Below are 25,220 nucleotides of genomic sequence, written 5' to 3'. Positions count from 1 at the left end.
GATATGAAAATTGAGTTATGGGTTTTGTCGCTTTTGGGGTAATTCAATATTGCCCTTGAACATCGACTTGATAGTTTTTTTTTTTTGATAAATTAACCGCCATGGACTTGATAGTTGAAGATTCTAAATATTGCTATGAATTTACATTATCTATATCAATTTCAATTGATTTCAATGGTAATTTTGAAAATATTTTTAATATGAAGGTTAGGAATTAAATGATTCATTCACAAATCCACTATCTCTCAATCACATTGTCCTAATTAAAGTATTTAAGCCCACTCACGAAAAGTTTATTTACAATTCTATAATCTATAAAAAGGTTTATATTCTTTTTCTTTAACTTTTTATTTCTTTATTTTATTTTTAAAAAAATTTATGAAATTCGCTTAATTATAATATATTTAATATGCACATCACATTAAAGATCACGAGCTTTAATTTGATATATTTTATGTAAATATTTTATTTGAAGTATAAAAGTTATATTTATTTAAAGATTAAAATTTTTAAAAAAAAATCTCTCTCCTCTCTCATCTTTCTTTGAATAAATCTATTTTTTAATTATTTTTATTTTCAACTTATTTTTTTGTCTTTACATAATATCAATTTTTATTATTGTGATTTTTTTTAATATTCAAAGAAAATATATCTAAGTAATTAAAATTATTTTTTATTATATTTATAAATATGATATTGAGTTGATATCGATTTTATATAAATTCAAAAATACAAATAAAAATGCACGGGGTGCAAATGCTAGTGTAAAGTAAGTGAGTTAAATTCAAATATTTCCCTTTAACATTGGCTTGATAGTTGAAGCTTTTAAATTAGGGTAAAGTACCAAATACCCCCCAACGTTGGCGTCCTTATCGCGTACAGCCCCCCATAGTCAGGGTAAGCGCTGTTTACTACCTCAACGTGGTAAAATTGTAGCAATTTTCCCCCTGCGTTTTAACACCGTTAAGTCACCGTTAAAAAAATTATTTGTTTAAATTTTTTAATTAAGATGGTCTCTCTCTCTCTCTCTCTCTCTCTCTCCCCATCGAGCATCCTTTCCCGGCGAGAGAACACCGCCCCTCCGCCGTGGTCTCCACCTTCCTAGACGATGCTAACCCCGTGGAGCCCGCCGCAACCGGTTCGTCCTCCCCGACGGCGCAATTGAATGCTCACTATTCGCCTTTCGAGTCACTGTCGCCGTCTCCTTCCCTCTCGCGATCCCCGTCGCCTCCACCTGCGTCCCGCCCGTATCGCCTCCGCTTCGCCGCTAAAACTGGTGCTGGTGCTTCTGCTGCTGGAGGCGCGAGACGTGGAGGCGGTGGTTGTGGAATTAGGACTCTCGCCGATTTGAATAAGAACCCTAATAATGAGGAATCCGATAGAACCCTAATTTTAATTAAGTCACCGTCAATTTGTGAGCAGGCCACCAAAGCTCGGCGGCGGCGGCGGCTGTGCCGTCGTTCTGTCCAGAGCAGGTGAAGGAGTCAATTTGTGAGAAAGGTCAATTTTAAATTATAATGTTATGAATTTACGTTATTAAAAAAAATATTATGTTATGAATTTACGTTATGTAAAAGCATACAAGTGAATTTCACGATGAATCTCAGTTAAATTGATAAGATGTTTCTCCTTCAATTATTAAATTAAAGATTAATTCATTATAAAAAGATAAAGAGAACCACATTATTAAGGGTGACTCTATTCATAGCCCCCGTGTTACTCTTCATAGCCTTTTTGTTTAAAAAAATTAAAATTATTTAATAAATTACTATCTTATCCTTATTTAATTTATTGGCATAGCGTCGCCCTGTCGGCTGTCGCCCATACTAGATCGTTTTCCTCAGCCAAGAAGTTAAGCTTTCTGCAACTTTACAACGGTGGCCAAGCGAATGCGGAGCTTTGGAAAGAGGATGAACAAGACACACAATGCTGGCTCAACTGCGCTGCCACCGGGAAGCGGAGGAGGATCGGTGGGGAGGTGTCGTTGCAGTTCGTGGAGTCGGAGAAGCAGCAATCGATGGTGGCGTTCACGTGCTCGGTGAGGATAGAGTGGGAGACCCAAGGGAAGAAGATGTGTGTGAATGCTTCTTGCAGCGCTGTCAAATTGGTTTGCCAGAGCAAAGACTATCAGTTTTTGTGGAGGTTTCATACCTCTAAATCTGTTACTGCGGCCCGACCATTCTAACTTGTAATTAGATTATAAGATCTTATTATAAATGAATAGAGTATATATTTGTATCAAGTATAGTTTTTGAGTTTAATTAGCTAATTAGAGACTATCATATTTTCGTCCAATATCAATGTCATATAGGAGTATATCCCCTCTGCAAAATGTAATTAGCTAGTTAGCTAGTTTTTGTTAATTAACATGTGCATTTTGGTGTGTTATATATGTCAGTTTAAATGTGGAGAACTACACGTGCAATATGTAGTTTAAATTAGGAGAGATACATGTGATGTGCTTAAAGCTTAAGCATGTAAATGAAGCAAAGTATGAGTTGTATATTTCATTATATTGGCAGCTGTTGTGATTGCTTTAACGTCTATATCGTCCACTTAGAGCACCTCCAGCGCGGAGGTCGAAGGACGCGTCGATCCGCGTCGAAGGAGAGGGGCGTGCGCTGGAGACCCGGCTGTTAACGACGTTAGGTCAGAGGGGGGAATTTGCACCATTTTCTCGGAGTTCAGGGGTTTAGTTGCACACACAGTGACTAAGGGGGGTTTTAGCTACATGGGCTACTACTTCAAGGGCTAATCTGCACATTTTCCTTTTTTTTTAAAATTATCTCTCATCTCTATTTTCTCTCAAAAAGTCACGCACAAAAAAACAGGGAGCCCTCCTCCTCCAAAATCTGATCGCCGCCGCTGCTGATTTAAGCTCCGGCAAAGCTGGCCGAGGGCGCTGCCCCTTTCCCTCTCTCCTGGGCCCTAAACCTTGGAGCTCTCTCGACTGCACACGCTCAACGTCAAGGGTGAGCCCTAATTCCCCCCTTCCGTCCGAAATCGCCGCCGCGATATCCGGCAAACCGGCCGCCTACTGCCAATGACACCCACCACATGCTCTCTATCTCAATCTATGACAGATCGCGAACACTAGATTTTCTCGATGAGGAGTCGCCTCTTTCTCTCAAATACGGCGAAATCGCCGCCACCGCTGCTAAAAGGCCGGCAAGCAGCCAATCCATGGCTCCAGTGCAGCCGCACCCAGCCGGAGAGCCGTCTCCTGCTCGATTTTCCTCTGAAGAGGACGAAGGATTGAACCTTAGCACCGGCCTGCCTCCACCACTCGAATTTCGAACGAAGAGCGCCGCGTACGCTCTCCATCACCACTGGCTGCTCTCTAGCAAACTTGCGGTCGTCCTCTGTGCTTTGCTTCAACAAAAGACAGCGCGAAGGTCGCCCCCAAATCACGCCGCAGAAGCAAGCTTGCCGCCTCGAAGCTTAGCGAGTTTGTGATGTTTGGCAAGGCGTCGGCGCCATCGCCAAATTTGACGCCTCTCACAATGTAACAATCATAACCTCCTCATTTCGTTATTTCTATATAATGTCGATTTGATGGATTAATCGTTTGTGTTGCTGATAAAAGATGATCCTACAACTTGGTGATTCAACCACCGTTAGCGGCGGTGCAGTGACCGAGAGAGAAAGAGGGGATGAGAGATGATTGAAGTTAATTAAAAAAGGACCGTGCAGTTAGCCCTGAAGTAGTAGCCTTGCAAAACCCCCTTAGTCAAGGGTGACTAAACCCCTTAATTAGGAAATTATGCTAATTTTTTTTATTATCGTTCGTAATTAATTTTATTTATTTAATTTTGAACCCTTTTTTATTTTAATGAAATTAGAAATTTAAAAAAGTGGTAATAGAATTTGGGGGTTTAAGCACGCTACCTAAGACACATGCATTGGAGAGGGGTTGTCTTAGGTGGGGCCCTTCATTAAGGCACTCTCTAGCACAAGCATGGAGTGCCTTACGGTGCAATGCTATAACCAATATTCTTATAAACAGGTACCCCCAAAACAGTAGTACGATTCGAAAGATGCCCATATCGTCGTCGCGTCTCTCTGCCAGCAGCCCCTCCGCAAGGGGTAGGTCTGCAGCGCCAAGGGCCCAAGAAGGCTCTCTTCCATGGCCTTCGACGACATCATCATCACCATCAAATTTTCAAACCCAATACCTCACACAAACCTCAATCCAGCGACGTAAGTTGCAAATGCAACCCCAATCAAGGGTGCCGGAGGCCGGCGAGCCAACGACGGGAAGAAATCGATATCGAAATCTATGAAGACGATGACATTTAATTATTGCATATAGCCCCTTCATTCTTCTCCTGCAATTCCCCTTCGATCTGACCGTTTCAATGTTCCTCCGATCTGACCTGCATATTGATAGTTTTGCTTGGGGTTTTGCTTCTCCTGTGATTCCACTCACAATACCTGGCGGGTGGAGGAGGCGGCCGACCCAGCGGCTCTAAATTTCATGTCGGAGGCGGCCAGCCCCAACGGCTCTCAACTTCATACTGAATGAAGACAAATGAATTGGATAAAATTAGAAGAAAACTCCAGTAGACTTGTGGTTCGAAAGGAGTAAAATTGTAAATTTACAATTATTTTTAATTATAATTTTAAAAAGAGGCTACAATGAGCAAAATGGGGGCTATGAATAGAATCATCCCATTATTAATTCTTCTTAAAAAATATAAAAATATATATAGGTGAGTTTTTGTATATGGTTGCCGACTTCTCAATGAAATAATACTCATAATATGGACCCAACTCCAAAATAAAAATACGTGGCATTAAAGACTCTTGCGGCATGGAGGGTGTCAAAATGTTATCCACAAAGAATATTCAATAATTATTTTATTTGATGTTCATAAAAAAGTAAACTTTTTAAACATAAATTCATATTTTTTCTTATCTTTTTTTTTAAAGGATCAATAATCGTGCCTCATTTTTCCTTTAGGACATAAATTCATATTATTTTCTTATGTTTTAACTTTATAAATATCATTTATTTATTAAAAAAACTATTTTAGCTCATATTCAATTCACCGTCATCACTTATTTTCACATGATTAGACTCTTTATCCACTAAAATATATATTTATCAATTATTTATTAAAATTCATGTTGAACTTAATATTATTATATACTCTTTGTACAAGGAGAGTAATATTTATAACTTGGTGGGTGGTTTTAGCACGTGCGGTTTGGGTCCCGTTTCAAAATTCAACTACCATTCTTCCGGTTTAATTAAAGCAATGGTCCATGAGAGGGAGAGGGAGAGAGGGAGAGGGAGAGAGAGTCATATAATTTAATAGACTTAAAATCCATAATACAAAGTATCTCACTAATTATTAATTTGCATGTGATTTTTTTTTAAACGAAGAGGAAATAATCTATTACGATAAATCCTAGTACATTCTAATGATGCAATTAAATAATTATTTATCATCTCAAAGTTGAATTAATTATTTAATCTCAATTTTATCTGCTCATCCATCAAATCGAATGCTTCTTTATAAACCTGTTAAATATAAACATAGAATAAATAAAGTTTTGATTAAATTTGAATAAGTTGGCGAGTTTTGAATTTATCAAATTTATTTAGATGAAACTTTCCCCGAACAATAAACAAATTAAATTTAAAGTTAAAAAATAATTAAGTCAACTCAACTAAATTACACTTTTAGTTGTTGGTAGATAGATCCTCTCTATCCACAATTTTGATGCTCCGCATTCACATTCAATGTTACTTTGTCTGTCTCACCTCAATTCTCTTCAATGAGCCTAGTTCTTTTTGAAATGATTATTAAAAAAAGTAAGATTATAGACTTATAGTATAAATATACGAATCCATATCTTTCGTAATAAAAATTTATTATTGAAAAAGCAAAATAGGCAAAGTTAAGTGGAACGATCCAAAAGGAAAAATAGGTCAAGTGAAATGGGTCTGATGAAGTAATATTTATAGTTTCATTGTAAAAAAAAAGTAAAAATGAAATGCTAAAAATGAAGAGAATGGAAATTTATTGAAGAAAGAAGTTGAGGTGAGCAAGTGTCATAAAAGGAAAGGGGAGACAGTTAGTTGACCCACCCACCAAAATCACCTCTGCTTCGCCTTCCCCACTGCCTCCATTAATCTTCCTTTTTACCAGAAAATGGTGTTCTACACTTCTAATTAGCCGCTCAAAACTATGCTCCTCTTTTGTCGTTAGTGTAAGGGTAGATTTTTCAAAGAAGCAAATTTGAAAGGAAAAGGCTTCTTCTTTTGAGAGAGAGAGAGATTGTTTCTTTTCCTTGTTTTTTTTTTCCTCTCTTTTTTCCCCTCCATATTTCGTTGGGGTGGGCAGTTGGTGTTCCCTTCTGTTCAGCTTGATCTTAGTTATCCTTCTAACCCCAAAGGAGAGCAGAAAAGGTTCTATACAAAGTTATCTTTTTTAAAATTCAATCTATGTGCTGGATTATTGGAAATGCTTCCAATAATTTTCCTTGTTTTTAATTTTACTTTTTGAAATATCTGACCTTGATATTTGTATGCAGTTTTAACATTCAGTGATGAGAATGGATGCAGATTGGCTCTCGAATTTTACCTGTAAGTCATGCATTTGCCATTCTATAGCTTGTGGCAGAGAATTATGTATCAAGGAGTCATGTATCTGCTCTTGACGATGATTCTTAGGGCTGTTAATTTGTTAGATCCTTAGAGATCCGAAAGGCCAATGACACCTTTTTCTTCATTTGAATGGGCAGTGAAAATAGTACATTTACTAAAGGTTGTCGTTTGTGTGTTTCTATTATTGTTCATTAATGTGAAAATGGCTTGAAATGATGGGCTCAGGAAGCTGATAATGGTAAAATATATTATCCAAATTGGTCTAACTAGTTTATTGTTGTAGCATCACTGATCAGTGATCACTATTACTTATTCCAAAACAAACAACCTATGAAGGGATGGGGAATGGGCATTTTCATTTAGGATGTAGCCTTGAAGCAAAATGGCATAAATTTTAATCAAGATATCGAGCTTGCCATTCGTCAATGTGGCAGCTTTACATTATTGAATTTCAAGATTTTCTGTCGATATGTCGCATTGTGCTGCGTATAAGCTCCTGGATATTAGCCCTTCTCCTTCGCTAAGCCATGATTTATGCTACCATATTCATCAGTTTTCTCTGAAATGCAAATGTCTGAATTTACTCGTTAGGGTCAATAGAAATTTGGTTATTTTTTTGGCTCTAACTGATGTATATGCTACCTCCTGAATCTAATGAAACGAGAACTACAAGAACAATGTAAATTAGAGGTGTCTGAAATGCTTGTTCGTTGAGTTTTTCATGAAACAGCACTGCAAGGCAATTGCGTATGCTTCAGTCAAGATGCTTCCGTGCACTAATTTCTTCTTAATGTTCTTTAGACAAAATGGATTTGGAATCTTGTCTCTCGTTTCTCTTGTCTATAAACATGTTCTCACCTTGTCAATGAACATGATGGATGCATGATGATTCTCGTTTTAATCTTATCTCAAAACTGATGAAAATGGAGCTCCATAATCTGCTTCTCATAAGTTCAGATGAGGATATTATACTTTGCAATCCCACTTATGACATTATTTTTTCAGGAGACTATAGCAGTTGCTACTGTCATGATGGAAATCAAGGAGAAAGAGAAAATTGTAATAGCCAAGCCAGTTGCATGTAGACCTCATTTCTCAAATCTGAAATCCTTATCAGACCTTCTCTCTGCTGCAACTGATGCTTCTCCACCTGCTGCTTTTACTGAAACTGCTGGTGCAGTCATAAGACCAACGACAGTGCGCTTTAAGCCCGACAGCGCTATTGATTTGGTTGGAGTGGACCGAAGTGGTTATTCATCGAAGACTTCTTTCTGTTTACGTATTGTGCGAACTTCCATAATCTTTGTTGTTTCTTAAATATATATAATGATTGCAGGCTGAGGCTGCAGCTAGCCATCCAACCAAGAGGGCCCTAGAATCTAACGTCGCATGCAATGTGGTCTACAAGCCAATAGCTAAGCTTGTTTCAAGGACAACGGTTTCTCAGTTGTCAAATTTGGTTAGTACATAAACTATGGTATATTATAATTTGTGAGACCCCCGTAAATTACTCTTTTATCAACTAGGCCTTCAGCCTTCTAAGAAAACACAATTCTAGTCAGGTTTGTTTTCCATTGTGAAAAGGCTTTTGTATACATGTTTTATCCATGCTTTCTTATCAAGATCTTGATGTAGTCCGTTTCGATCATGTAGAAGGGTAACAGGTATTTCTCCTACACAAGAGGTTGCTGATAGAATACAGTCATCAAATCAAGTTACTCAGCAATCCGGCGCCACATTAGAGGTCCATCCTGATTTCCCCACGCAGTCGGAGCAGAGGGCAACTACTCCAGTAGAAAATCATGCTGATGAAACCAAATCCTCGATCCCTGCAAATATCAGGGATCGGACCTTCATATGATGGACACAATTGGCGTAAATATGGACAGAAACAGGTTAAAGGAAGTGAGTATCCTCGAAGTTACTACAAGTGTACATACCCGAACTGTCCTGTGAAAAAGAAGGTAGAAAGAACGGTTGATGGTAAGATTGCAGAGATAGTTTACAAGGGTGAGCACAACCACTTAAAACCCCAGCCACCTAATCACACTCCATCAGATGGACACGTGCAGAAACCGGCATATGATGCCACTCGGAAAGAGCTGCAAAGTCATTTGATAAATCAACAAGCTGAGGCAGTGAAAGCTCATCAAGGGAGATCAGAAAATCAGGATCTAACTGCATCGTCTAACCAATCAACTTTTTCCTGTATTCCACCAATCAATTATACCGTTGCATCTGCAGCATGCAATGCCGGCCCCTCAGTGTCCAATAATTCGCTGGGCGAATGTGAGGAAGTTGGTGGATTTGTCGAGGCAGAAGGTGGTGACTTCAGAAACAAAAGAACGTAAATAGTTTTTCTTTTCCCTGTTTAAAGATTGGTATTTTGTGTAGCTTCATATTAGAGATGCATTATAAGATACAAATCACCAGAAGATGCAGTTCCAGACGACTTGGCCTTCTCAAGCTGTTCTTCATTTTTCTAGGAGATCCACCAACCAATTACCCAGAGCAAGCATGGCAGGGGAAGCCTCATCCGACCCCTCAAATTGTCGTTCAGAACCATACTGATTCTGGCATAATCGGGGATGGATTTCGCTGGAGGAAGTACGGCCAAAAAGTAGTGAAGGGAAAGATGTACCCTAGGTTAGTACTAAATATGCTTTTTTCTTGGTTCCATTTCTTTCAGCATTCATAATATAAATGCATTGAACTGGCTAAAACTTTTCCTTGATGAGGCATTCGAAAGATATTTTTGTCTGAATCATATTCCATGGGAACCTGTTGAAGAATTCTTGACTGTTGAGATTATGCATGGGATGACCAAACTACTAGAGTTTCTAGATTAGTGATAGTTAAAAGAGAAATATGAGCAGTCCATTTACAAAGCTCATAGTTAATTCCATTGTCATGATATGAATGATTTTGCTAGTAATCCTGTCATGGCATGAATGATTCTGCAGGAGTTACTACAGATGCACCAACCCCGACTGCAACGTGAGGAAGTACGTAGAGAGAACGTCTGAAGATCCGGGCACCTTCATAACGACATACGAGGGCAAGCACAACCATGCCATGCCAATAAAAGGTGCAAATGCAGAGGCATCCAAGGACAAGTACCAAGAACTGAACCATCCATTCCAAAAACAGATGATTGCAGGCTATCAAGCCTCCAACACTTAGCTGCTACAATTTTGCGCTGAGTAACATCAAATAATACTAGAAAGATTTTGATTGAACCAATGCATTCATCCTTATACACTATTTCAGGATCCAATTGTTTGTAGTGATGAGGAGGCATGATAACTGGGATGTAACTTATTGTAATTCTGCATTTCATCATTCTCTGCAATTTAAAAATTTGATCAAATCTTAGATCATTGGCTTTCCTATTCTGTGTTTCATTCCTTTTTTGGAGATGGAGACTGGTGAATTATCTTTGGCTGCATTGAATTCTTTTTGGGGAAAGCTTGTGCGCAACAATTAAGCGATGATTGGTCCACCAATTAAACTTGTTGAACTAAAGTAGTGAATTGCAAGAGATGATTGGTTCATCATTCTGCATTTCATCATTTTCTTCAAGTTTTCTCTCTTGCCAAGAGATGATTGGTTCAAGTGATTGCTTATATATTTATTTAATTATTTGATAAAATTTATGCTATTAATTATAATTTGTGAATAAATCGATTAATTTATTACTAATACAAGGTATATAGTATCTTGTAGTATACAAAAATTATGTATTGGGATGTGGACGCCATTACTGGGCTCGCACTAATCTCAATTCTGTACAGTAATGATGCTTTAAAGTTGTGGGCAGAGATCCGACAGTCGCCTCACATAAATGACAGCCATAAATAAGAAATAAAATTAATTGCTAAATTTAAAAATTCTAACCAACGCTGATAAATTATTTATTTATCTCACAAAAGAAAAAGACAATAAGAAGGTATACTGAATTACTGATTTTTATAGAACTACTGAATTACTGATTGATAGCGCCTCTCTCTCTCTCGGTTTCTCTCTTAGCAGTTGTTTTACTGCCACTATCTCCTTCAACGTCGCATTGCAGGCTGCAGCCCTCAGCGGCTCAGCCAACGCAGAAACTCTCAACTCTGCGTCTGCGTGTGCGTCTGCGTCTGCGTCTGGTGTGTGTGTGAGAGAGAGAGAGACAGAGAGCAACAAATGGGATGGTTCCCATGCTCGGGACAATCAAAGGAAAAGCTGAAGAAGAAGAAGAATAGGTCACTCGATCCAGTCGAGCCCTCTTCAGGTAGGGCTTTCATTATTTCGTTTAATTGATTACTTATATAAAGATTTGACTTTTTTTTTTACCTGTTTGAAATTAAGGGTTACTTTGAAGTTTGAAATCTGTCAACTCTTCTGAATGTTTTAGATTATGTGGGAGCTCTGCAAATATGTTCACGCTTTTCCTTTTCGATTATGTAATTTGAAACAATCCTTTGAGGGGTTATGGAGTTCTGTGTAATTCTTGATAGACCTTGTAGGAGTTCGGATTTTTAACTGCTCTATGATGTGGCTGTCGTTGTGTTGCGGTTTGGAAACAATTTTGTTATGGAGAAGAAGACGAAGGTTTATTGGGAGGTTTTCTTGTTCTGTTAACATCTTTGATTTGACCACCAAACTTCACTTAATGCTAGGGACAACGTTTCTACACTAGATTATTTGGGGTAAGCTTATAATTTGAAATGTGGATATCAAGATGAATCACTTTCTTAAATTTGAAGGCCGATAACTTGATATTAGCGCGAGTTCATTTAATCATTACACGCATGGTGGATAATGGAAGGCGATACAAACCTTAAGCTTGTTTAATGGCTTGAAATTTTTGAACTGTGTTGGCCATAGAATATTGAAGATTAACTAAAATCCCGGGAAAGAATGTTATGCAGGTCTGGTGAATGTGATAAAGCTGTTACTTTCTGTTATAAGGCACCAGAGAAAGATGTTAATAATGAGTACAAGGAAATTGTTATTATTGAATCAACTAATGTGCTTGACACGGTCTGGTAGAGAACAAACTGGCACCCAGTTGATGGTGTAACTGAAACGAGATTTACTGTTTACTCTAGAGCACCATATTGTCAAGCGAGTTAGCTATGACACCTTATTGCATTCTTTGAAATTTGAAGAGTACTTCTGTTTGCGCTCCTACCGACCAAGTGGCAATGAAGACTTACTCTCTTTCGAGAAAGTGAGCTCTAACTGCTTTGTAAGTATTTGGTGGAAGAAGGAGAAGTAAATTTGGCAAAGTAATTTCTCTTTCGAAAAAAAAAGTGAGCTCTAACCCCACCACACAGGTTATTGCATGAAACAACTAATCCTTATCTTGAAAAGCACTTATTTTGTGCTGTTGCTGTACTTCAACCTATTTAAAGTAACATACTTAGTTATATATCTTTCGATATATTTTCTTGTTTGGTATTAGTATATCATTCTTGACCTAGTATTTATCTTGTTTGGTCTTTAAGGTAAACCCCAAGATGCCTCCAAAGATGGATCCTCCAATAAAATCGCAGCCAGGACTTTCACTTTCCGTGAAATGGCAGCTGCTACAAAAAATTTCCGTGGCGAATCTTTTATAGGGGAGGGAGGCTTTGGCAGGGTGTATAAAGGACAGCTGGAAGGCTCCAATCAAGTACGCAACATTAGTTCTAGGCATCTTTTTTCCTATTTCAATTGTTTTACCTTTAATTGGTTTTTGAGTTATTTTGTTGAGTTTATACCACACATTTTGTAGGTTGTTGCAATCAAGCAACTTGATCGGAATGGCTTGCAAGGAAACAGGGAATTTCTTGTTGAAGTATTGATGCTGAGTCTGCTCGACCACCCTAACCTTGTCAATCTAATTGGATACTGTGCTGATGGAGATCAGAGGCTTCTAGTTTACGAATATATGGAGCTAGGGTCTTTGGAGGACCATCTTCATGGTATGTTACATAAACTTTGCCAAACTACTTGGCACTGCTATGGTAGTGCTAATGATCTGGACTATTACTGTGCAGATCCAATGCCCGATAAGGCAATACTTGATTGGAACACAAGGATGAAAATTGCTGCTGGAGCGGCAAGAGGATTGGAGTATTTACATGACAAAGCTAGCCCTCCTGTCATTTATCGTGATCTAAAATGCTCCAATATTTTGCTCGGTGAGGGCTATCATCCGAAGCTATCTGATTTTGGTTTGGCCAAACTTGGACCCGTTGGGGATAACACACACGTATCCACGAGGGTCATGGGTACCTATGGATACTGTGCACCCTGAATATGCAATGACTGGCCAGCTGACTCTCAAGTCAGATGTCTATAGTTTTGGTGTAGTTCTTCTCGAGATCATATCAGGCAGGAAAGCCGTTGACAATTACAAAAAATGGGAACTGAGCACAATCTTGTCGTATGGGTAAGTTTGTCACTATGTACTATTTTCTTGTTTTAGTTGCTTGAGTTGAGTCCCTTTGACAATGGCTGATCTTCGTTATTTTTACAGGCAAGGCCGTTGTTCAAGGACAAGAGGAAATTCCCGCAGATTGCTGATCCTGCGCTCCAAGGTCAATACCCAACGAGAGGCCTGTACCAAGCTCTCGCCATTGCAGCAATGTGCGTTCAGGAGCAGCCCAACCTGCGGCCCATGATTGCAGATGTTGTCACGGCTCTGACATATCTGTCTTCGCAGAAGTATGACTCTGAAACACATCCCCCTCAGAACCCTCTCTGGAAACCTTGCACTCCTCCTAGGACAAAAGGGAAAGCTGATAAGAAACGAATTGATGGAGGCGTTCGCCCCAGAAGAGAACAAACTGACAACCGTTTCTGAGGTTTGTGCTATTACTTCTTTAAATAATTTTTTCCCGGGAATTCTATTGTGAAGTCGGACATGGATTTCGTGCTGTCTGGATTATTCAGTGTCGTTGCATTGTCGTCTTCTTCGTAGGGGGTATTTATTCGTTTCGGATTATTGTGTACAACATTATAGGCGACTGGTTTTTGTACAGTTACAGAATGTACATAGCTATTATATCTGAACTGTACAACAGACGATGATAGTGTATAATGAGTGAGTGACGTGATGTTATAGAATTGGATTGCTACGACAGTTTTGTGAATAAATTTTATTTAAGAATTTATAATAACGCCGTTGTCTACTCATTCTTGGTACTCTTAACTTGTGAAGAAAAATATTGGCGCTCGACAGCTCAACGGTGTATAAAATTCCTCAGATGAAATAAGAAATTGTATATAGTTCATCTTTCTTGAATTTTAATTTTTGTAATGGGTTACTGTAAAAAAACCAACAAATTAAGACTGCAAAGAGGCACTAAAAGCTGAAGAAAATAAGAGGATACACACAACATTATTGGTCACTGTATGTAGTAGTGTTCATCAATTTACAATAACTTATAAGTTATAACAAACACGAATACACAATAGACTTATAACAAACACGAATACACGATGGAATATTGCCTTATATGAGGTCTATTAGTAAACCAGTGAACACCGGATTAGTAAACCAAACGTAGAAAACGTCGACTTGTTGCAGGATATCAGCACCGGATTTAACTCGATTTCTGCGGAGGAGAGGGAAAACATGCAAAGTTAAGCAAACTTCAGTGGGATGGTTGTAAATCTTGTTTAGAAAGGGAAAGTACCATGAATCGTTTGTTGTAGAACTGGATGAGCCAGTTAGGATCACACTTGGTTGGCTTGTATGCATCAATCTTGTTCAGTTCCTGCATATCAGAATCAAGTTTATTATGTAAAGAGAGTAGGCAAACATATGAAGATGGATAAAACCATCTTAGCTAAAGACATAAAGACCTCTATATATGCAGCTACCCTCGGCCTGCCTGGTGTTATATCATACTTGAACACTTCCTTTAGATAGATCTGAAACCTTTCGATAAATGGAACATAAGCAGCATCCACCTAAATCACACGACAAGTTTAGCATGAAATAGCACGACGAAAATCTGAACAATGTGTGAATAGGCAAAAGCTAAAGTTACACACAACGATTGATTGAGTTGAGATGTAGTCTTGGTTTAACTTCACAACTTACTTGGCTAAATTGGCTCAGAAAGAATGGCCCATCCTCAAATTTTGCAAGTGATGCTTCCAAGTAGTCAAATTCAGCACCTGATACATATTAATCAAAAAATACAGTTAAAGCTTAATAAAACTGCATAGGAAGAACAACAATGTCTCAGACTGACCAGCTTCTTTCACAGGATCTTGTTTGAATGATGTGAACACGTTCTTTAGGAACGTGTCCAAGTAAGCAATCATCTCGTCTGCAAACTTGAGCTTCTCGTGATCCTGTAACAAAGTATGATGAGATTGTTGCAGAAATGCAAAGAGAAGGAGGAGAGCAGCTTTGTGTATCTTAATTACATCTGGTAACAGAGGTGGTCCGTCGAAGTTAGTGTCCAAGTATCTGATCAAATCCATGCTTTCTCCAATGATTTTGCCATCGTGCTCCAATGATGGCAACTGAAGAATATTTTATATATTTCGACAGCAAATATGTGAGTTGAGAGTAAAAGAAAAAGGTATCATTCTTGCTTGTAAGATTACAAAGAGAGAAACTGAGTTTGAACTGAATATATGCAGATAATGCTAATTTATTGAATTAATGGTGTGAATGATGACGAATACCTTGTTTTCTGGATATACTTTTTCCTTATACCAAGCAGGTTTATCTGCAAGATCGATACCAACAAGCTTGATCTGATCTTGCAAACCCTGGCAATCAAAAAAACAAAACCTCATGAAATTCAGTCAAAGCAGAGAATATGATAAATAAATCAACAGACCTTGTAGTTCCTCACAATCAACACACGCTGGCAAAAGGGGCACTCGTAAAACACGTATAACCTTAAATAAAGAGGGGAAGAAAAAATTAGGCTAAATTTTTTTCAGATCAAACTGCAAAAACAGAATCTATGATCCTTCTTATCCATACCATATCTGTTTGTATGCGTGTGTAAATTAGAGAGAGAGAGAGAGAGAGAGAGAGAGAGAGAGGCACCTAGTGGTTCCATCGAAGAGTGGTGGTGGATGAAGAGAAGTTGAATTGAAGAGGGGCGGAAGAACTTCTTGCACGCTACTGAAATTTTGCAGGCAGATAATAATCGATCAAAATCATCATACAGATTTGAAGTTTATCGCAGTTAGTGGTGGGTAACAAACTTCAATTCGAAAGGGCGAGATTAATATGAAAATCTCCGATTAATCGGGACGGAGATCTTACGCTGCTGCGGCGGCCATAGTTGTCAGTGGAGTGAGTGCTGATAATTCACCAACAATTATAATTATAAATTTTTATAAGTACTAATATAGGCAACGAACTGTGACTGCGAGTTATGTAAGATTAAAATTTCAACTCTAATGTCCCCAACTAAAAAAACAAAAAACAAAAATTCAACTGTAATCACGTGTTTAATGCGTCATGCCTTCTTCCACCCGCAAAAAAGAATAGAGATTAAAGATTATCAGATTCTAGTTAAGTACTAGTAGTAATTTATTACTGATTGCGGCTGTCCTTACCAATTTTTTTAGGGGCTATAATTTGGGAAGAGATCCAGTGTCCCACAATATCTCATGCTTATATCTATTATTTTAAAAATATTTTTTATAAAAACAAAACTTATTATAATACTATGAATTATATTTAATTTTTTGAAAATTTTTATTTCAAAAAATTAAATTTTTTAGAAAGTACATACATAACTTTGAATTTATCAACCTATTATTAGCTAATAAAAGTAAAATTAAATGATAAAAAATAATTATATACCCTAGATTGATGGAATAAACCTTAGTTAATAAGCACAAAATTAAACTAAATCATATAAAGTTGAAATTGAAGAAAAAATATATAAAAAATTAAATAAAATTGAAAGTGAGACACAAAATAAGACATAAAGTGTAGTACACTGAATCTCATTCCCTATAATTTAGGTCTTAATCAACATTTGACATCTGTATAAAGTTCTAGTTTATGTGAATGTGATGTGATGCTACTGAAATTTTATCCAATGTGTATTTGTCCAAGTAATTGCAGTATATTTTTAAATCGAATATAAACTTCAATTTAATGAATTTGTTCATTATTTTTTGTTCGTCTCGCCATCGATTCACTGTGAGAACACGTCAAAGCTTAATTTTAGTTTTTTTCCCAAAGCTCAGCTGCAAACGGAGCTCTCGCGTAGACCACGCACACGTTAGCTCACTGATCGTTCAAGCTAGACGTGTTCTTTAACCTCCTGCACACAAAAAAAGCACCAAGAGAAAGAAGTTAGAGTGTGCAGCTGTAACATAGAGTAAAACTAAGAGGGATAGAAGAAAGGGGGCAGCCGAAAACGGAGCAGCAGCAATTGTCCGAAAAACGATGCAGCAATAGCTGATAGAGACGACGCAGCAGCAATTGTCTTCTCGGCTCAGATCTCGGTCTCTCTCAAACCTAAATGCAGTCCTCCTCCGGCAACACCATGTTCCAACAACTCCACTGCCAAGTTCACCCTCAACTTCACTTCAGCTAACACACGCAGAGATAGCTTAAGTCGGACGAAGAAGACACACAAGCACTAAGCTTATTCACACTTTGACCAAAATACAAAGATGACAAGAGGTGTGGTAAAGAGATAGACAAAGCTTTTCTCTTTCACACAAAAACGCAGAGAGAGAATGGAAAAGAGAACTAGGAGGAAGGAGGCAGCTAGGGTTCCCAATTTCGTCTCAAGGAATGCAGCAGTTAGGGCTGCACTTTTAACTCAAGAGATGGTCTACCAATTCTAGATTGAATGAGGGTAATGAGCTGCCAGGGAATGAGCTTAATTTGGGCCAACAATTTCAATATTTTTTTAATAGTGGCTTTTGCATGTGAAGCCTTATTCAAAAAAATTCTAAAGTATATATTTGATATTTAAATCGTCTAAAAAGTATTATTCGAACACATTTTCATGGCTCTCTTCAAGTCTGTTCAATAAATTATTGTATTACTTTGTCAATATTATTTATAGGTTATAAGAGTAAAATTGATATATGAAATACCACTTCATCAATTATGAAGTCAATTCATCGATTTTATAATAAAAGACGTTCATGCAATTCATCAGATGATTTAGTGAAATCGAGAGGATCAGAACTATGACCTGAAATGTTAACAAAGTTTTCAATTTGATGACATCTTAGATTAGGGTGGATGATTATAACCGAAGAACAAGCAAATGCACGTGTGAAGGAAATTTGATTTTAATAATTTGGTTGGGTTGTGTGAATATATATAGGGAGAGGATCCTATGAGAACTCTAACTTTTTGTGAGAACTAGGAACTAATTCCAACCATGGATCATTTCCATCCTACGATCAAGATCTATTAAATTACTCGAGCTTTATTTTCGAGTAAGAGGATAATTAAGTAAATTTATCATTTTGTGTAACCGCACAGTTCCTAAATTCATGCAATAACATAGTATCTTTTATTTATGGAAGTTGGAATTTGAACCAAATCATCATTCAATCACCCCCTAATCCACGATTAAAGATTTGTATTGGTCTACCAAATATTTTGAAAAACCATTCAAAAATTAAATACAAAAATTTCATTTATTGATCTCATATTCATTCAATATTTTCTTGTAACCTATACGATTTATATTTTTTTTAGTCTAATACTATTTTTTTTTTCTTATTTGTTAGTTTCATTGTTTGGATATTTTTTTTATATTAGAATGCATGATACTTTTTGTAGGTTCATGTTCAAGTACTTGAACTTTTTGGCATAAAAGAAATATTTTTTGTAAAAACTTTATAATCTTTGACAGAGATTTAAAAAAATAATAGATACTGTAGTCGTCGAATATCAATGTGAATTGTCAAACACATGCCTCTAATTAAAATCAAATATACAACCTTCACGCAAATTTTAGAAAAATCCCATATGAAATTAGCGAATGCAATGTAATACGTATAATTCACTCATGTATTAGTAGTATTTGCTGAATTTTAATACACTTGTACATTTTTGTTTGTGTATTAGTTTGTTCATCCTCGCATATATACTATTTATGTAGTAGTGTTTACCACGCAATTATTCATGTTATCGTGTGCACTATTTATTATTTGTACATATTCTATTCATGACCTCAGATACAATGTTCGTGTTAATGTATATGTATTCTCTGATATTGCTCATAATCTATTCACAATTTTCTGAATTATTTGTGACATGTTCATAATCGTCAATATTGAAGCTAGTAATTAATAAATAACTTTAGTCAAGTTGAATAATCATCTTATCATAAAAGATCATTTAGATTTCATATTGAATATTATTTTCATATACTGTGTGTATAACATGTATGTAGATGTGAAATACTCCCTCCGTCCCAAACGAAATGTCCTGTTTTCCTTTTTGGGCTGTCCCAAATGAAATGTCTTGTTTCCTTTTTTGGCAATACACTCTCTCTATACTTAATATTAAATAATTTTCACCAATCCACTTTATCTACTTTATACACATTTCTTAATCTCCGTGCCGAAAAGAAATGGGACATTTCGTTTGGGACGGAGGGAGTAGTAAAAAGTAGCAAAAGTGTGAACAAAACTTGTTCATTCAATATCTAGATGTAAAATAATAATAAAAAAAATATCAATGTATATGTAAGCAAAGTTAAAAGTAACTCATTTATTCATAATTCCAAAGTATCTATAGGATAAAATATTGTTCAATCCCAAAATATTTAGACATTGTTCGTGTTGATAACTTTAGACAGTATCAATCTATTAACACTCTGAAAGGGCTGAAACTTAGATACATGCATAACTCGTGGTAATAAGCGGACGCATTATTCAAAACGTCATTTTTACAATGTTGTATGTACAACTCATTAATGTTGCACAATAAATTACTCAGCAAACGACTTAGTTGATTAGGTGTTGATGTTGACAACATATACTTCTAGCTTGAAGACGGTAAAGTCCATGCTAGGATACCCTTAGTAAGGATCACCCTTAGGATTGCGACACGTGTCACTAACTATTTGTAAGTGAACCCACATGTCCACCACCTTAAATCGATTTTTCTTCTACCAAAAACCAGCCTATAGCCGGTTCCCTTAGTCTAATTGTGTTCCTCGGTTTCCGTCCACTAGGGTTCCCGTAGAAAATGATGATTTCGAATGGGTTGAATACGATATCGAATTGTATCGAATTCAAGCGAAATTTTTATGAAATTGTCTTAGAATTTGATGAAATTTTGATATGTTCTTAGTTTATGTCAATCACTTGAATTCATCTTTTGGTTCCATTATAATGAAGTTTGAATTGTTATTTTTTGATGGTTTTTCTAGCTGAAAATTTTCTGAGTTCTTATGATTCGAAACTTACAGAAATGCTAGGGATGTGATTTTCACGGTTCCCGATCACAATTTCTGAGTTGATTTTTTGACTTTACGGCTTTGCCCTTTTGTTTTGCCTTGTTTCCAATGGCTTCGTCCTTTTTGGTCGATAATGCCCACCTCTATGGTTTAGCAAAGCTGGCTAATGGTATACTTCATTTATCTATTCTATCAGAGGAGCAAGCTCCCCATTTAGTTGGCAACCGTTCGTCCCTTTGCAGAAGCAAACGAATTCCGGTGTTAGGCGTGACTGAAGCTGAAACTGAGGTAGAAATTGTAGTTTTTGAGAAGCAATCTTTGGTGTGGAGAACCCGTAGCCATGAACCACAGAGGTTCGTGTTTCAGTACTTTTTTTAGTGTTGTGTTTCATTTCCTCTTATTTAATCTTCTGGTTTTTACTTTTATGTGATGAAAATGACAACTTTGTTGTAGTTTGTTTGAATATGTTTGTGTTTCTAGGATTGTTAATGTTGTAGTGTCCTTGAGGATTGTGAATTTGAACATGTTGAGTTTTGTGGTTTTTCATGTTTGAAAATTCCAATTAACCCTAGAAATGTGAAACCAGGAAACGTAGATATGTTTATTATTTGGTTTTTGTCTTTTGTGTTTAATGAAAATAATGGCCCAACACGTGGGGCTAAATTTTAAAAGGTTCAGTTAAATTTTACATGTTTATTGTAGTTAATTTTGTAGATACATTCTTTTATCTTGTTATATTTAAACTTATTTTTTCTTAATATGGTTAGGTGCTCTTGTCTCTGTGAGATGTCACCTTTGGTATCTAAACTTGATACAAAAATATCTTTCCGCTGAAAACTTTAGTCATGTTTGTCGTTCTTGCTTTGGTTCTTTGTTTGAGATCAAAGATTTTGAGTTCCAGGGTCAACTATATAATGTTATGTCGGCATTTGGTTAGTGGCTCTGTCAAAAGGTTGGTACTCCAATACCGAATCGGTAATCATCTAATTGAATTTGGACCCGCTGATTTTTCCATAATGACTGGCCTACAGTTCAATGGCATTATTACTCTCCCCGAACGATCGTCTTACCACGAAATAGTTTTTGGTGGTCAACGGTATTTGCGTCTAATTAGCATTGAGAATAGATTCATTAAAGAATGCAAACAGATAGGTGGTACTTCAGAAACAAGTCTGAAGTTGGGGTATTTGTATGTTGTCTATGGGCTGTTAGTTTTGAAGGATAAGACGCAGAAGAACATTGATCTACATTATATTCATCTAATGGATGACCTTGATAGGTTTCTTCGATATCCTTGGGGAAGAATAGCGTATGATTTCTTGGTTCCGCGTACATATAATGCGAGAAAACTTCTTTTGAAACGTGAAACAAATGAAAATAAATTGACGGTTGAAGCTTATGGTTTTGTGTATGCATTACAAGCTTGGGCATATGAGATTATGCCCTCGTTGGCTGCCTTTTGTGGTAAGCGAGTAATGGAGCACGAGTACCGTATTCCCATAATGCAACGCTAGTCCGCTGAAACTAGGTTTTACTTCGATGACCTCTGGCGTTATTTTTTACCTAGTTCAGGAAGTGATCCGGTAGGTTGCAATTTAAGAATATTCACATTTCAATTGATTTATATAATATTTGTTTCTTATTGAAAAAGTTGTTTATTGATTTAGGTTCCAATCATCGTGTCACCCAAGGAATATGAAATGATGGAGCAGCTCGGTATTCCTTCAACTGTTTATCCCGCTTCACCTACTCCTGTTTTTAATTCAAAGAGTTTGAGTAGAAAGAGACGTCTAACATACGATGACATTGAGGTAGTTGAAATAACGGAGGAAATAAAGGACAACATCCTGAAGTATTCTAAAGGAAATGTTGGTGAAAGAAGGTGTTAACTGGAGATCCCCGCCGTTCTAGGCGTTTGGTTGGCAAAACGCCGGAAATATAATCAAAGAAGTTGAATCGTGTGGATGATTATGTTGAAAATGCCCCATCTAGCCCGGCCTTATCTATAAATACTGTGAAAAAATTCAATTTATCGGTCAAAGAGGCGAATGCGAAGAATAATAGCAATGTAAGTTTGATTGCATGTTTGTGGATGACATTAGGTTGATTGTTTTCTAATTCATTTTGTTCTTTGTATAGCAGGCCTTTGTCATACTGCTGATGGAGTTGATGGCCAAAGTTGAAAAGTTAGATGAGAAATTAGAGAAGCTAGATGCAAAGTTGAGACTCGGAATTCGACTCTACACGAGGTGGTGCTAGAGAGTATTCGAGGTTACTTTAACAACCAGGTAAGCAGTCATCTCAAAATGCAATGGAGATAACAGAATCCCAGTTCACGAACGGGAACAACTGAAAAGTACTGAAGATGTTGTTGTGGTTTACGGCGAATCATCAACATTTCAGAATCTTGAAGACCCATTTTTGGGTAAAAAAATGAGATCCACACAAGGGTTCAAACACTGGATGGTGCTGTAATGACTGGTTCCTTGAAGATCCCTTGGCCGGCAACGATTCTAATTATCAGCCGCCTGTGAAGCCGGTTCCTTTAACTGATAATCCGTTGAAGAAGTCATCGATTGATGGTGATGAGAGGACCAAACCTGAAGGTCATAAAGATACATCCTTCTTACCACGGACTACAAGTTGTTTTGGACAAACATTGAAGACCACGGTGAGAAATCGCGAGAACCTCTCTGCCTATGCCGCAGACTTGCTGTCTTCCCTGAATTTGGGATGCTCAACATCCTATACCATTGGTAGGGCAGAGAAAACATCAACGGATGACACCCAATTTGATCCTTCAGACTTTGATTTCAACTATGCGAAGCTCAATCTTTTCCTTCAATGGCAAAAGGCAGCTTCTGGCGGTGATCGGTAAGAAATTATATTTTTACTTTCGCAAAGACTATTAATTATTTTGTAATTTCAATGTTTCATGTTAACTTGTTTATCAATGCTTTAAACTTTTAGGCGATATGATTGGAGGTTTCCAATAAAAATGTTGCGTGTCGCAGACCATGAGTGTGTTGATGTTATCTTACAACCAAACGGATGGCTAGAGAGTGAGGTAAGAATCATATAATTTATGTATTACTCTATAATTTATTATCCTGAAATTTAATATTAACTTATATTTGCAGCATATTAATGCACTTATCTATTTGTTGCTTGCTGAATTCAACAAAGACGTAGTCAATCCAATAATTCGTGATTGGTCGTGCATGAAGATGGTTTGTTGGGTTAGTATATTTTCCTTATTTCGCATGAGTTCGCTGTATTTAATATACATCATTGATGGTCATTCATTATGTGTCCTTTTAGTATATGAAAAGTTGGCTTTATGAATTGAGAATGCTAAAAATGACTTACTCCCTCTGTCCACGAATTAAAGCCCTACTTGCACTTAAATTTTTGTCCACCAATTAAAGCCTTATTGTGCTTTTTGTACTCTTTTACTCTTCTTCTTTTCCTATATTTACTACCATTTGCCACTAATGGACCCACATTACAACAACTTTATCATTTTTATATTCTATATTTATTACACTTTATCACTAGTGGACCCACCACACAGTACCTTTAATACTTTAGTCAACTACTTTATCACTTTAGTCAACTACCCTTATATTTCACCCACAACACCTTTTTCAGCTTTCTTAGTCTCCGTGCCCACCCTCAAATGGGGTTTTAATTGGTGGACGGAGGGAGTATTATCTAACTTTCATATGTATTCGAATGCTGTATATTTTTTAGGTGAAAATATATAGCAATTTATTTCCCCATGTAAATATATATTAAAAAAAATTGGTGTTTAGAATCTCATGTTAAACTGAAACTATTAAATATTGAACTCTGTGAAATATTTAATAAAAATAATGTTTATAATAAGTACTCATTTGAAGATTAAAATTCACAGTTAATGTATGTGGTATGGAATGCACAGTTAGATGATCTAATCACACGAATTACATTGGGAGTCAGTTACATAATTGGTGGGTATGAACTCCTATGAGAAGTTAGAGGACCTGTCCATAGTTTTACTTATTTTGACTAAACTTTGATTTACTTATATTTGCCCATTTTATTTTTTTCATTCATTGTGTTTCCTTTTAATATGTGAATAGTAGGCCTTGCGAAGCGATAACCTTAGGGGTGGAGAGAGAAATAAAGATAACATCATATTAAATACTGTAAGGATCCAGTTATTAGAAGTGTCTTATTCATATATGCCAGCAAAATTACTAAAGTACTTAACTATTATTTTGTTATGCTTCTTGATTCATTGTGAATAAATAGTTCCTACTCTTCGAAGTTTGAAAAGTTATGAAACATAATGTTACAGAGTTCTCATCAATAATCCATAATCATCAATCTAGAAGAACATTTTTGCTCAAGCAAAAAATAATGATAAATGAAATCAAGAAGTATATCAAAATACATCTCCTTAGCAAATTCGTATTATTTCTCTAAAAATTCAGATCGCTGATACAAAGAGAAGCAAATTTTCAAAACTCATACGGCTACTTCAAATTCTTGCTTCTAAAGATTTACATAACTTTGAATAAGAACATGAATAGCAGAAAATTTGAGAGGGGCAATCATTGAGATCCAATGGTTTAAAAAAATAATATGAAATGTTGGCCTATGGATTGACAAATGGTTGTTTTCCTCAAGCCGGAGGGACGCGATGGATAGACATTAGCAGATCATTCGTTGTCATAAGGATTTGCAGACGGCAGGAGAGGGAGTTGTTGTGTTAAGGATTTGCAGACGGCGGGAGAGGAAATTGTTGTGCTAAGGATTTGCAGACGATGGAGGATGAGATTTGAGAACGATTTGCAAACGGATGGAGAGAGATTTGAGAAGGATCGGGAGATTGGATGTGAGAACGATTTGCAAGGGGATGGAGAGAGATTTGAGAAGGATCTGCTTCTCAATTGCTAATCTAATTTTGTAATGGTGATTGAGCATGAGATTTGCACACGGATGGAGAAAGATTTGAGAAGGAATTGCTAATCTAATTTTGTAACGGTGATTGTTTAAAGTAGATTTGCAAAGCTTGAGAATTGAGGCGTAAAATGCAGAATGCAGAATTAGATAAATTAAAATGCAGATTTGAGAGAGTGTCACATAGGATAGAGAATAATTGTGGGCTCTAAAATTATATGTATCTTTATATAGATAGATATATGAGATCATATGGA

General features: G+C 36.7%; 3 protein-coding genes across 6 annotated transcripts; 2 read left to right on the top strand and 1 right to left on the bottom strand.

Moving 5' to 3' along the window:
• The first annotated feature begins 6,645 nt into the window (after window positions 1-6,645).
• Window positions 6,646-10,006, top strand: LOC130997683 (WRKY transcription factor 44-like). Its single transcript, XM_057923095.1, is given in 8 exon segments — window positions 6,646-7,590; window positions 7,592-7,852; window positions 7,953-8,083; window positions 8,279-8,465; window positions 8,467-8,963; window positions 9,103-9,157; window positions 9,159-9,262; window positions 9,580-10,006. Coding segments are annotated over 8 exon segments (1,551 nt in total). The 5' UTR covers window positions 6,646-7,494; the 3' UTR covers window positions 9,800-10,006.
• Window positions 10,007-10,517: 511 nt separating this feature from the next.
• LOC130997648 (probable serine/threonine-protein kinase PBL7) lies at window positions 10,518-13,767 on the top strand. The gene is given in 7 exon segments (XM_057923042.1): window positions 10,518-10,889; window positions 12,109-12,275; window positions 12,378-12,567; window positions 12,643-12,896; window positions 12,898-12,999; window positions 13,002-13,037; window positions 13,125-13,767. Coding segments are annotated over 7 exon segments (1,164 nt in total). The 5' UTR covers window positions 10,518-10,801; the 3' UTR covers window positions 13,452-13,767.
• A 193-nt stretch (window positions 13,768-13,960) lies between these two features.
• On the bottom strand, window positions 13,961-16,120 carry LOC130997664 (protein IN2-1 homolog B-like). Of its 4 annotated transcripts, XR_009093143.1 has the most exons (12): window positions 15,888-16,024; window positions 15,666-15,743; window positions 15,451-15,511; window positions 15,293-15,379; window positions 15,029-15,127; window positions 14,851-14,953; window positions 14,697-14,773; window positions 14,456-14,563; window positions 14,287-14,367; window positions 14,152-14,205; window positions 14,065-14,108; window positions 13,961-14,030 (listed from the first exon to the last, which is right to left on the bottom strand). XR_009093143.1 is itself a non-coding variant. In XM_057923072.1 (11 exons), exons 1-10 carry the CDS (start codon window positions 15,902-15,904, stop codon window positions 14,194-14,196), a joined length of 723 nt encoding a protein of 240 aa, XP_057779055.1. In that variant the 5' UTR covers window positions 15,905-16,024; the 3' UTR covers window positions 13,961-14,108; window positions 14,152-14,193. The 4 variants fall into 4 exon arrangements, 3 of the variants coding, with proteins under 3 accessions (XP_057779055.1, XP_057779054.1, XP_057779053.1); XM_057923072.1 differs by having other exon boundaries at window positions 13,961-14,108; XM_057923071.1 differs by having other exon boundaries at window positions 13,961-14,205; window positions 15,888-16,120.
• Between the last annotated feature and the right edge of the window lie 9,100 nt (window positions 16,121-25,220).

This window comes from Salvia miltiorrhiza, chromosome 8 (assembly GCF_028751815.1).
Source record: "Salvia miltiorrhiza cultivar Shanhuang (shh) chromosome 8, IMPLAD_Smil_shh, whole genome shotgun sequence".
Lineage (NCBI taxonomy): Eukaryota > Viridiplantae > Streptophyta > Magnoliopsida > Lamiales > Lamiaceae > Salvia > Salvia miltiorrhiza.
This window is presented reverse-complemented; position numbering and strand designations above follow the sequence as displayed.

What these genes read in the sequence shown, in the direction of transcription:
- LOC130997664 (XM_057923070.1), bottom strand. An exon ending in AGATCCTGTGAAAGAAGCTG is followed by an intron (nt 14,774 to 14,850) that starts GTCAGTCTGAGA and finishes AATATGTATCAG; the next exon opens with GTGCTGAATTTGACTACTTG. An exon ending in TTCTGAGCCAATTTAGCCAA is followed by an intron (nt 14,564 to 14,696) that starts GTAAGTTGTGAA and finishes CGTGTGATTTAG; the next exon opens with GTGGATGCTGCTTATGTTCC.